At 36.4% G+C, this 11882-nt stretch overlaps 1 protein-coding gene across 3 annotated transcripts in view; it reads right to left on the bottom strand.

The window, feature by feature from the left end:
* Positions 1 to 4772: 4772 nt before the first annotated feature.
* Positions 4773 to 11882, bottom strand: part of PHIP (pleckstrin homology domain interacting protein) — a 132244-nt gene continuing 125134 nt past the window's right edge. For 2 of the 3 annotated variants that reach the window (XM_036886307.2, XM_036886321.2), the window contains one exon: positions 4773 to 10214. In XM_036886307.2, the coding sequence (XP_036742202.1) occupies positions 9577 to 10214 (638 nt within the window). In that variant the 3' untranslated portion in view covers positions 4773 to 9576. The remainder of the gene's footprint in view (positions 10215 to 11882) is intronic. The other variant, XM_036886311.2, reaches the window with a different exon arrangement.

Genomic DNA, 11882 nt, shown 5'->3' with positions numbered 1-11882 from the left:
TGGTTCCTTAATAGTAATAGAGAAATACATCCCAGTTTCAAGTGGTCCAGACAGTAAGAGTGGGTGGCTGGCTAAAGTTAGAGGAAAGGGATTGCCATGGGAATTAGCAAAATTTAGTGACTCATGAAAAAACTGGGACCTCAAAGTCTTTAGAATACAACTCCAACTAGGAGCTAAGAGCCTGCTATGTCTGTTACTTCTCTGGCATAAATATGGCTTACATGGTTTTAATAGGGTTGTCTTTGTATCATGAGAACAGAACAGCAGGAAGCTGATGAAATTTCTTGCACACTAATCTGGGTTTGGGGTTTCAGCTGAGTATATGACATCCTTTCATATGACTTAAGATTTTGGTTAAAGACCCCAGATTAAGTTAAGTTACACATTAACTTGTAGATTTGGGGCAGTATAATCAAAAATCATTTCTGTTCAGTGGAAAAGATAAGAACAAAGTCAGGTATTGCTCTATAAAACACTAACCAGTTTTGCACATAATCCAGCAACCTTACCTTCCTGTGAATGGGCCATACTTTCTTCGTGTGCCTCAATTTTTTGATGAAGACTGATCATTTTGAATATATGGCAGCTGGAAATCAGATTCTTCTCCCCGTCTGTAGGGTTCCTGTTGGTGCTCCTAGTGTGTTGTAGCTCTTTTGAGTTTCCTGAACTGTTTTGTAAGGACTGTATTCTTTGTAGTGTGTGGCCCCTAAAGCCTGTGTTCCATTAGTTTAGGGATGGTTTAGTGTTTGGACAAATTCCCGTGGACACTTGGCATGCCCTCCCCTGCCAGCACACCTCTCTGGTCCTCCCAGATTGGCTCAGGACAAGGTTTGGGCAGCCTTTTTACGACTCTGCCTTAGCCCTTCCGTCCTGCCTGTGAGGAGCCTAAAGGTCAGACGGAGGTGAAGGCTCAGCATCTTCTCAGCTGTTTCCTGAGCGTGTGTCTAGCCCTGGGCAGGCATGTGGCCGCCTGCACCCCCAAGTCTGCATGGCAGCTTTTCAAAGCCTTTTCTCCCCCATGTATTATCTTCCTTCTAAGCTTTTCAGGGTCTGCTTCTTGCCCCTTCTGTTCTCCCCTGCGTCAGGCAGCTGTGGCTAGTATATTTGTCTTTAAATGCTTTTGACAGACCCCACTGAGGGGGCTACTTAAGCTCTGAGAAACTTCTGAGGTGAGTGAAACACAGTAAAGCCCCTCACGGAGCCACTGGACAGTCAAAACATGCCAAAAATTATTTCAGCACGAGGTCCACACGGCCCCCCTGGTGCAGTTCACGGTCTCTGCTGTGCTGCTGGAAGGGGAACAGAATTTTAGATGGGCACATTAAATAGTCTGACACTTACCGAAATTGAGCCGCTTCTTTCTTCATTAAATAATCCCCGGGTAGTTGTTCTTCATAGATTTTAGAGTTCTGAGAAAGTTGGTTCTGACATATTTCCAGTTCCATGGAGGGCTTATTTTGAAATTCCCTACTTCACCGTCTTTGGTGACATCACCCATCCAGCAATCCTAACATTTCAGTCGGTCCTAACATCGTTCGGCCCTCGTTGCTAGGGAGCCGAGGACGGTCTCTGCCGCGGGCCCTCTCCACGGGCCGCCTGCCCCGTCCTCGCTGCTGGTTTGCTCCTGACTGAAGAGCTGCTGACTGTTCCTCTAATGACGGGGAATTTGGTTTATGGTCTTGAGATGTAATGTAATGAAGAGCTCATCTCTGTTGGGTGAGAGATGGTTTTTAAAATCTTGACTCTTTGGTTGCCATTTTTCTCTTTTTAGCTCAAATGAGTAAAGAATATAGAGAACAGCTTTTTAAAATCCACAGTGGAGAGATTCTGTGTTTCACTTGCAGCTAAAGTTGCAGAATTGAAACTGTAAGATCTGTTTCTGTCTGCTAACTAAAAAAGACGTTTACTGTCCTGTTAAGTACAAAATGGTTCCCTAATCCCAGAGGGTATTAATAAATTGAACTATAACATCTTAAAGGACCTTAAAGGAGTTTTGATTGTAGAAATGTTTTTATAAACAGTGTTTCCCAATTTACAGAAAATTAGGAAACTCACTTTCTAGTACTTTTAAGTAAGGGATGTTAAAAACAAGCTTCCTTACAGAAACAACTAGTTCACAAACATTTGAAGAATCCCAGTTCATATAATGAAGGTAAATCTTTGGGCAGATTAAATTATTTTAAAAAAATAAAGATTGGGTTTCTTCTTTCTCAAGGACAGACAAGTTCATCTGAAGCCCTAAAATTCTATTGCTGGTCTACTGGCTAGATAAGCTACCATTACTCTTAAAATCACATTTAGTATAATTAAAAACATAAAATATATTCAAACAAACTGAATAATTATGACAAATGTTTTTATAACAGTAGTTGTGTTCTAATAGTATGTCAGCTTGAACATTATTTCCAAGATCCTCAGGTAACTTAAGACTTTGGATGGAAATTGAGCTAATTAATGGATAATCAATGGATACCTATTTAATTGTAAGATTCAATAGTGAAATACTGCCAAGCATAATTTTATGTAATTTCCTTTTTATTCTTATATACGACAGAGTGGCTGTCTTTGGGTCATGTTCATTTTTGCAACTTTAAGGTTTAAAAGTTGAGCTATGTGTAATCATGAGCTTTGCTCTTCTACAAAATCGCTTGCATATGACAGTTTTCAGTCACTTTCAGTTTTCTCTGTGAGCAGGAGTTACTCTGGCTGAATCTGTGGTCAGTGTATGTGGGTGGCCGAGATCAAGGACAGAGTGAAGGAGGAATACAACCAAGTATCAAGATAATGGGATGAGTTTGTTTTTCAAGTACAAAGAATTCTGTCTTAGTCTTAAGTGTCTATTTGTTCAAAAATTTGAAAAACTTGAGTTTAAGTAGTAGAGTGTAAGACTCTGAAAAGAAACTATATAAAGTGTACTAAATACCTGGCAAAATTTCCCCAGGTTTGATGCAACCTATTCACAAAAAAGGAAGGAGAGGGTACAGCTTAGAGCTTGTGACTCATACTGCTAAGGACCTGTCAATTCCACACCAGAAATTTGTTTTTTTCTCTGTTAAATAATAAATTGTTGTTAAAGAACTACAAAGAAGACTGAGTTGCTGTCTTTATAATATGCTCAGGTAGATTTTCCTTATGAGAATAATTTGCTTTGCTTTGACTTTATAACATCCTTATTAAAACAGACTAAAACAAAGAACAAAGTTTCCCATTTGTGACAGATCTGTTTTCTTAAAATTGTTCTGCCTTCTGTATTTGTTTTTAAATATTTTATTTCATTTTTAGTAAGTGGGAAACCAACAGTTTTTCTGACCCCACCCTAATCAAGTGATTAAATCTCCGATTGAATCCTGAAATAAAAACTTCAGGATGTGTTTACACTGAAACTATCTTGAGACTTCCCAGAGAGCCCCTGGAGAATCACAAACTTTAATACTTTTTATCAGTAAACAAATACTTGAACTCATCATTTATAGTGTATTGCACAACACAGAAACTGTTTTTCTAAGGGTTCACGGCCCCAAGACACAGCTTGCCGGGAAGCGATATAGAAAATGGCACATTTTATTTAGGGACTAAACAGAAAAGCCAAGGTTGAGTCATGAGTACAGAGGACAATCAATATACAAGTGAGAAATAATCACAGGCCATTTGCACTGAATCGGACTTTGTGGATTAATCTGATCGTTTTACTTTACAGATGACAAAAGTGAAGCTCAGAGATGAAAGCACCAATCGCAGGCCCCATTCATCCCACTGGTGTGCGGCCAACATGACTGGCTCACTAGGAAGGCACTTCAATGAACCCTTTCCACTGCTTCCCCAAGAGAGACAGTAACGGTGACTTGGTAGTCCAAGTGGGAAAGAATTACAGTGCCCCGTGTTATACTGCAGGGCACACAAGTGTACTTTGGTTTTTAGTCTTATTTTACTTAAATAATGGGCAAGCTTAACCTTGAATATAAAGTTGATGTTACAAGAGAAACCAGGCAAAGGTAGTTACTGAGAATGAAATTCTTTTGGCTGGTTCATCTAAGTGCACAGCAGGTATTAGTATCAACGTATTATAGAAAGAAGAAAAGGTACCTGGGAGTGTCTGTATGGTTTCCTCAACTTAGAAATTTATTTTATACAAAGTCATTTAAACAAAATTTCTTAGGGAGAAACTGTCATTAAAGCACAAATCACAAATCACCCCCTCATGTGCTTAATCTGAATTGTCATTTATTACAGTCTTATGTAGTCTTTATACTAAAATTGGAATTCTCAGGAAATCAGTAAAAATGTATGCCAACTGGCACAAATTCCTAGGAAAACAACACAGTTTATAAATATCATTTTGTATAACTGTTTAACAAGTGAAACTTTTTCATCATTCCTCCATTTTTTCCCCAGAAATTTCACTTCACATTTTTGAGAATATGCTTATGTGAACTTTCCTTTGAAATACATCTTACAGAAATATCTGAATATGAAAGTACTTATCACTCAGTACAGCAACTTACACATAGTAAGCAAATCAGAAAAATTGTTTTATTAAGAGTACACATTAAAGGGCAGATGACTTACTTTAAACCTGTGGTTAATATGGAATAATTAGGATACCCACAATCCTTTAAGTGGCTAATAATTTTAACCTTTTGTTAAATAGAGCATTGCCCCAGCATTTACCTAATGGTTTCTTTGGTATAGTGCCTGTTGAAATTATGTAGAGAGATTTTATGTTATCAAAAATAAAATAAAATAACAGAAATCATGAGGCTCTACAAAATAGCTTAGAAAAACAAGTTTTCTATTTATTTAAAAATAAGTTTGTAGTTACTACATTGCAGGGACAGGAATTCTTACACATACATTCTAGTTTGTATAAAAGGATTCAAAGAATTCTGCATCAAAACTAACATAGAAAGTGTCCACATAACAGTAAAGAAAGGTCCAGTCACTATGTACAAAAAGAAAGGGCTATCCTGTGTGAGCCTGCCTTTAAAAACATGATACTCCAGGTTTCTGGAAGGAAAAAAAAAAACCTCAATAAAGCTAAATAATTAATGTGTCTTTAAACTCTGTTACTTATTACATAACAACAGATTTGCTTGTGTTTAACATTGTTTTCTGTACAAATTAGCATATTTTGAAAACATGTCAGTTTCAACTTTAACCCTCTAGGTCAGTTACTCTTTAAAAATTTAGCTACATTCTACACGTCTAAATATCGTGTGACAAGATTTAAGTTTTCTAAAAGATCTTTAATAAGACCCCATCTTCTTGCAGTTTTAATATGGTCCAAAAATGTAACTTTGTATTTTGTCTCAATTTATGGTTTATCATTTTGACTAATTAATACAATCTTAAAAGTAATCAGCATGTGTGTACATTTGCCTCACATGCGTGTGCACTATCATTTCAAACCTATTCTCTTAGCTCCTTAAATGTAGAAACTCATAGCCATCCACTATTATGTATTTGGTTTGTGCCATATATGGTTAATTTCCTGATGACTTTATCTGCATTAAGAAAATATTTCAACACAGAGCTATCAAAACTAAAAATAGTACGTATCTATAGCTCACTGTATCTCCTACTGTTTACTGCAGTGTGTACAAGATTTATCTCTGGAGCGTCAAAAGTGGTACTTAACAGTCTTCTGACTCAATCTGACCTCTTCTTGGGTACCGGACATAGTACAAAATGTTTCACTTGGAGTATTTGGCTTGGTATATTTAAGAAATATAGTTTCTTAGTAAATGTAGTATTGATTTAGTTCAAATCACTTGGAAATTTGGGGAACTGAAGGAAATGCAAGGAGGGAAGTAAGGAAAAGGTTTATTTTCCAACTTTAATAGGAAAATAAATTCTCACTTAGATATAACTAAACCACTTCTCAACTTGTTATGTAAGAAATACTTTAAGTATGGGGGTAATTCACCAACATCAAAGTACTTCCCTATCTGCCTCTCAGAACCATCTATTTCCTGCATGTAAGAAAACTACAGCTCTTTAAACACCAAGTGTCTTGTTCCTTTCAACCTACTCAACAATAAATTTCAGGTGACAAAAACATTCAGAGTAACAATTTGTTTTCATTAGGTAGAAAACTGAAAATCAAAACTGCTTCCAGTTGACACCTGAGAGAGATGTATAGGTACGTTTGGATGTATAAAATGGAGTATTACCATTTAGGTAAACACTGTTAACTAGAGGAACTAATTTATGTAACAAATTGTATTCTAAAACATGTAATGTCACTAATATCATACACTGAAAATGTTATTTGAGTACATTTGTTAAAACGTCTGATCACTGCACTGCAGGTAAGGGGCGTGTCCAGATGTTAACATACATGTTGCATGAGGATCCTTTGCTGACCAGTGTATCTTATATAATTTACTTCTGAGTGCTACTAAATTCTGCCAGACCAGTTTCAGATGTGACTTAATCAAGTTCACAAATACTCTATGCTTATTCTGATTAAATTTGAGGAAGATAGTTTTATAATAATACTATCAAAGTCTTCAAATTTGTGAAGCTGTGCAATAATAAAAACAATGGAAACAAGGCAAATAAATCTTCAGTAGATAAATACATGCACAACAGAGTCCAACACGCTAACAGCAGATTGACTGCAGGGGGTAAAATGTGAAGAAGGTGTGTATCTACTGCCCAGAGTTGTGACGCTGTAATTAGGTTGAATGTTTTAACTGTTCATCTGCAACGTTTTATAATTTTCTAAGATTTGATTGAGAATGTTGGAGTGGAGGAAGAGAATATTAGGATTAGGTGCTTACAAATACATAAATTGATGTACATTTTCCATGCATGTAACAAGTTATATTTCTGAAACTTTCAGGCAACTTGAGATTTTTTTTATTGCTCATCTAAGACAAATGCCAACCAACATTTCCTTTTGGCCTATAAACAGTACATACATGGTTCACTGTCTCAAAGAGGATATTTTTCCAAGTGATCAAACAGAACAAAAATATGGTGATGACTTAAATTTCTCAATTCAACTTCTGCAATGTTCAGAAGCTAAACTATAAAAATATAAAATCTAAATATATCTGGTACTACTCATACATTTTTAAGTGTTTAAATTACAAAGAATCTGATCCAAGTCATTTTTGCTTTACTAAGAAACCAGTGTCTAATAATGTCCAAATAAGGTCATAAATATACAGTGTCTTTAAAACAGGAGGAATTCATCTACTTGTTACAGAAATATGGTAAATACTAATTTCTTTGTTCAAGAGATGTATATTCCTATATTCCACTGTAAGACTGTATACGCTCTTCCTTTTTCTGTACACACCTTAAAACTACACATATTTTTTACAGAAATGTATTTATAGTCTATTATTTCTTCTAATACAATGCAGATAACATCAGGAAATTACGTTTCAAATAGTTTGCCTTCAAAAGAAACAAATTACTTTAATGACTTAAATTTCAAATATACACACTATTATTTCAATAATGGTGTAACTGAAAGACTCATTTTACTATACAACCAAGCCATCCATTTCTGCATTGTGAAGAGTTTACTGAATTTTAATTATATACTTAAATATATTTGTTAGAAAAAAATATACAAAAAACCTGAAAATTCTGAAATTATTTTTTAACTGCAAAAATCACAGCAATCCAGTTAAGATCTGGAAAATGGTTTACTCAATTTCACAGGAGGATTTCTGTACAAATTTAGTTACAAATGATCTAAACAGCCTGAATGGGTCACTTCCCAATCTTCTTCAGGACCGTTAAGTGACATCTAACATTTATCCCTACTGAAGTAAAGAAATAATTATGTAACATATTTTGCCAAGGTTCAATTAAAGAGTTTATTTTTCTACATCAGGGTCATGCTGATACATACTTTCCCATCCTCACTTTTTTAAAATGTAGTATCTGAGAATTTTGGTTACATTTTTGTACCATACCAGTACTTGGAAAATACTACATTCTTTAAATTTTTAAAAATGGACAATAATTTTTAAACAAAAGAAATGGTATTTATGTTGGTTTTTTAAGGTATAAAGTAACTAACTGTACCATAAACAAATAAATAACTGCTTTCCTTTCCCACAGCAGTACATACAATACATTCTCCTAAGTCATATAGTTCTCATTTACAATAGGCGGCTTCATTTCACTAACGATGCAAAAAAATAATAGAATACAAGGCACAATCATTAAATGGAATTTTTCTTTAGGGTGTATACTGACATACCAGCGTGATAAGGGATACCATAAAAAGTGCAGGAAAAACGCAATGTGCAATGAGACCACGGTATAAAACATGATTGCATAAAAAGTGATTTGGCCTATTTTAATAATTGAAAATAACCAATCTTCCCCTTAAAATTAAACTATAAAGTATGAGATTTTAAAATTATTTTTATTCTACCATTATCTAAAAAATCCTGAAAAAAGAATTCATACCTGGGTAATAGTATATAAGTATGTGTTTGTATATATATTTAATTATACCCATTTATCAATATATACACATACACACACAGACACATTTCTTTGTAAGTCATTTAAGCCTATTAGATATGTCTAAAGTTTAGAAATGACATTAAACCAGACCAACAAGTAAACATCAAATCCCTTACCCCTTTTTCCTGTATTTTCCTTGAATCCTTTAACCACTTAAACATCTTCTCTAAAACATCTCTGTCAAAGGACCCGTCAGTGCATTACTTTCTACTTCTAGTACCAAAAAAAGATAACATCTCAGGTATAACTCTTAAATAGCTTGCTCTTTAGAATAACACACAGCTTTTCCCATACTGGAAAGTGTATGCTGTCCTGACCATCAAACAGGCTTTCCACTGCACTGACTCTCAGTCTTTGGCACAATAAACAGAGATCGAGTGATTGATATAAGAATCAAGGTCTGAAAAATTAGACAGTCAAGTGTTTTCCAATGTGGATATGTTTCCTTTTTAACAGTACATTTTCTCTTACGTTTGGCAGAAATGGAATACAGCAAAAGCCTCCTCTAGATTCTTTGTGGATGAACATTCTATAATTAAAATCAAACTCTGTAGAGTATCAAATGGGAACTTTGTATTTATCTTTACAGGAAACACATTTCTTATTTACTGCTACTCTGCTAGTCATCTGTCTTCATAGGGCACAATGTCTCTATCAATAGAAATGTACCTGGCTTGGTCAAAAATCATTCATTTGAATATGAAATGCTCTATCACGAGGAATACTATGCTCCTTAAGACTGTAGCAGAACTGTCTTTACCAGAAATAAATTGGGAATTCATTATAGATCCTCAGTTTCTTTTGTTTCAAACAGTGAATGAAATGAATGTTGAAATGCATAACCTATCTAAGGGCAATAAATAGCAAACATTTAAAATATATATGTATATATTTATATATATATATATATATATAATATATACCCATTTAAAGAAGAAGTGTCTTGTAAGTTTGTCTTTTTTGCAAATCAAACCACGACATTCCCTAGCCCGCCGCAGCAGCAGGAGGCAGAAGCCTCAGTCTGCACACCCCTTCACTGGACCTGCTCTATGATTCTGAAGGACAGTATTCTGGTACAAGTTACCAACCAATTAAATTAGCTTTTGCTTTTTCAGTCAACTTTCGGACCCGTCCTCTACTAGAAGTTCCAAAAGTCAAAGAGGTGTCTTCGAACAACAGCTGCCTTTGCTCCTCCTCAGAGTCGTCCTCATTATAGAAAGCTGTCCTCCGACCCTGGTTTCTAGTTCTCATGTGGGGCTCAGAGCCTTTAAGTTCCTCAAACTCCTCCTCGCCATCCACAGGCTCATCCGGCTTCTTCCGGTTACTTCTCCTTAGCATCCTGACACTTGCAGGAACCGTGAGACCCGAGTCTAGTTTTTGTGTCTTCATCTTCCTTTTGGGTTTTCTGCCTCCACGACTCTTTTTCCGTAACAATTCCTCCTTTACAATATTAGTTTCAGAAAGAAAATTGCAAGTTGAAGAAGGAACTCCTTCATCTCTGATGGGAGGCACGTTATTTTGCTGTGAATTTTCTGGCTTTGCATACTGTAGCTTTTTGGGCTTCCTACCCCTTTTCTTGTGTGTCACTTCACCACTGCTGGCATTAAAATCTGCCTTAGGTTTTCTTCCAGGTCCCCTCTTCACGAGTTTGGATGGCTGCTCTCCATGGCCATTCACTTGAATGCTTCCCGGTACAAGAACATTGTTCTTACAATCTGCTAAAAGGGACAGCAGTGCACTTAACATATAGAACTGCTTTCTTAGTTGACCCTTAAACTAGTCAACAAAGCCACTGCTATCCTTGTAATGATGTCATCCTAATTTTGTGTTTTTACTGAAATGAGAAAAGGAGCTCCAAAAGGCTAATAATTTAATGACATTATTGTCTAAAAATTCACAGAAAACTCCTTAATGACATCCCGAGGGAAATGAAACTCAGCATTGCAGACTATGAGAGCTGGGCCAGACCCCAACCCTCCGCAACATCCCACGTGCACAAGGACCCGTTCACCTGCAGAGCTTCACCCCACAATTGGCTTCATTGTTTACTTCATTAAACACTGGGTTTTGTTCTCCTACCTGCAACAGCTCAAACAGTATGAAATCCACAACCTTTTAATCTGAAAAATTAGTGTACCAACCCCTCTACTTTCCTCTGACCACCTTTTGTACTAGGAGATAGAAAGAAATGGACTATCGAGACTGTCATGATTCTGACCCACCTGATCCCCCTTGGACGTGGTGATCACAACATTTCTATTAGAGAACAGTTTGCAGTCTAAGTATTTGCTTATGTCCTTCGGAAGTGACGAGGATCTCGTCCAATACTACTACGCAGGAGGTCCGGGAGCACACCTGCCGGAGTGACTTACATGGGTCATCCTCCAGAGACTGCCAGGCTCCCACACCTCCACCTGTCCTATCTGTACAGCACAAATGTTACTCCTCACAGGCACTGTGCTCTCAGATTGTTTAAAGAGGATTAAAAAAACATCTAAATGGCAGTTTCCTTCACAGGTTGTTTGAAACAGTTTCTCTCTTCATGTAACTGAATGGTAAATGATCAGTTTATACTCATAAGCAATGCTGACTGCAGGTGTCAATCAAACCCACCTATGTGTGCCAGCATTATTGGGATTAAAATCCCACTGTGACACAATCCATGATAAAGGCCATTATGCTTTATAAAAAAATTAAATTCTAGAGATCAAATTCTAAGTCTGTAGGATCTGGAGGTGATAAAGGCCTTTCTGTAATAAAAAACGCTGTTTCCTTTAAGATGAAAGAAAAAGATGCCAGGATGCGCCATCACTAGCTTTTTCTTGTCAATGTCTGAAGTTTCATCTTTATTTTAAAGGAAATCCTTAAAGACAGAAACTGCTTTTGAAGAGAATGCTTCTTCATATTTTATGCCAGAGGTTTGAATTACATTTCATAAATACCAAGAAAAGAAATCCCAAGAAACTCACAGGTCAGAGCAGCACGCGAGGAAGAAGGCAGAGCAGAGCCCTCCCTTCCTGGCCTCTCAGTACAAGTGACTTTCTCAGCTCAGCGGTTTCCATAATGAGCAGGTGACGGGGAGCAGTGGGGAAGTGCGTGTGCACATGATGTGCGTAGGCATTTTCTAACAAACAGTCGCACTTCACCTGCCTGAGGATTTTATCTTTTTATTTGTTTTACATTAAGACTACTGACAAGAGTTCTAAACATCCAGTCCATGTTCCATGTACCCACTACAGAAGTTCCAGATCAGCTTTAAGGACTCCTTTCAATAGTTCAAATTTTTGTGTCAATATGCCCATGTGCATTTACTAGGCAAAAAGTACAGTTTTCCTCACTTTACAAAGCAACGTAAATAGCCTTAAAGGTTAAGAACTGATGTAGTT

The sequence above is a fragment of the Manis pentadactyla genome, chromosome 16, assembly GCF_030020395.1.
Source record: "Manis pentadactyla isolate mManPen7 chromosome 16, mManPen7.hap1, whole genome shotgun sequence".
In the NCBI taxonomy this organism is placed as follows: domain Eukaryota; kingdom Metazoa; phylum Chordata; class Mammalia; order Pholidota; family Manidae; genus Manis; species Manis pentadactyla.
The sequence above is the reverse complement of the archived record's forward strand: the minus strand, read 5'-3'. Positions and strand labels throughout refer to the sequence as shown.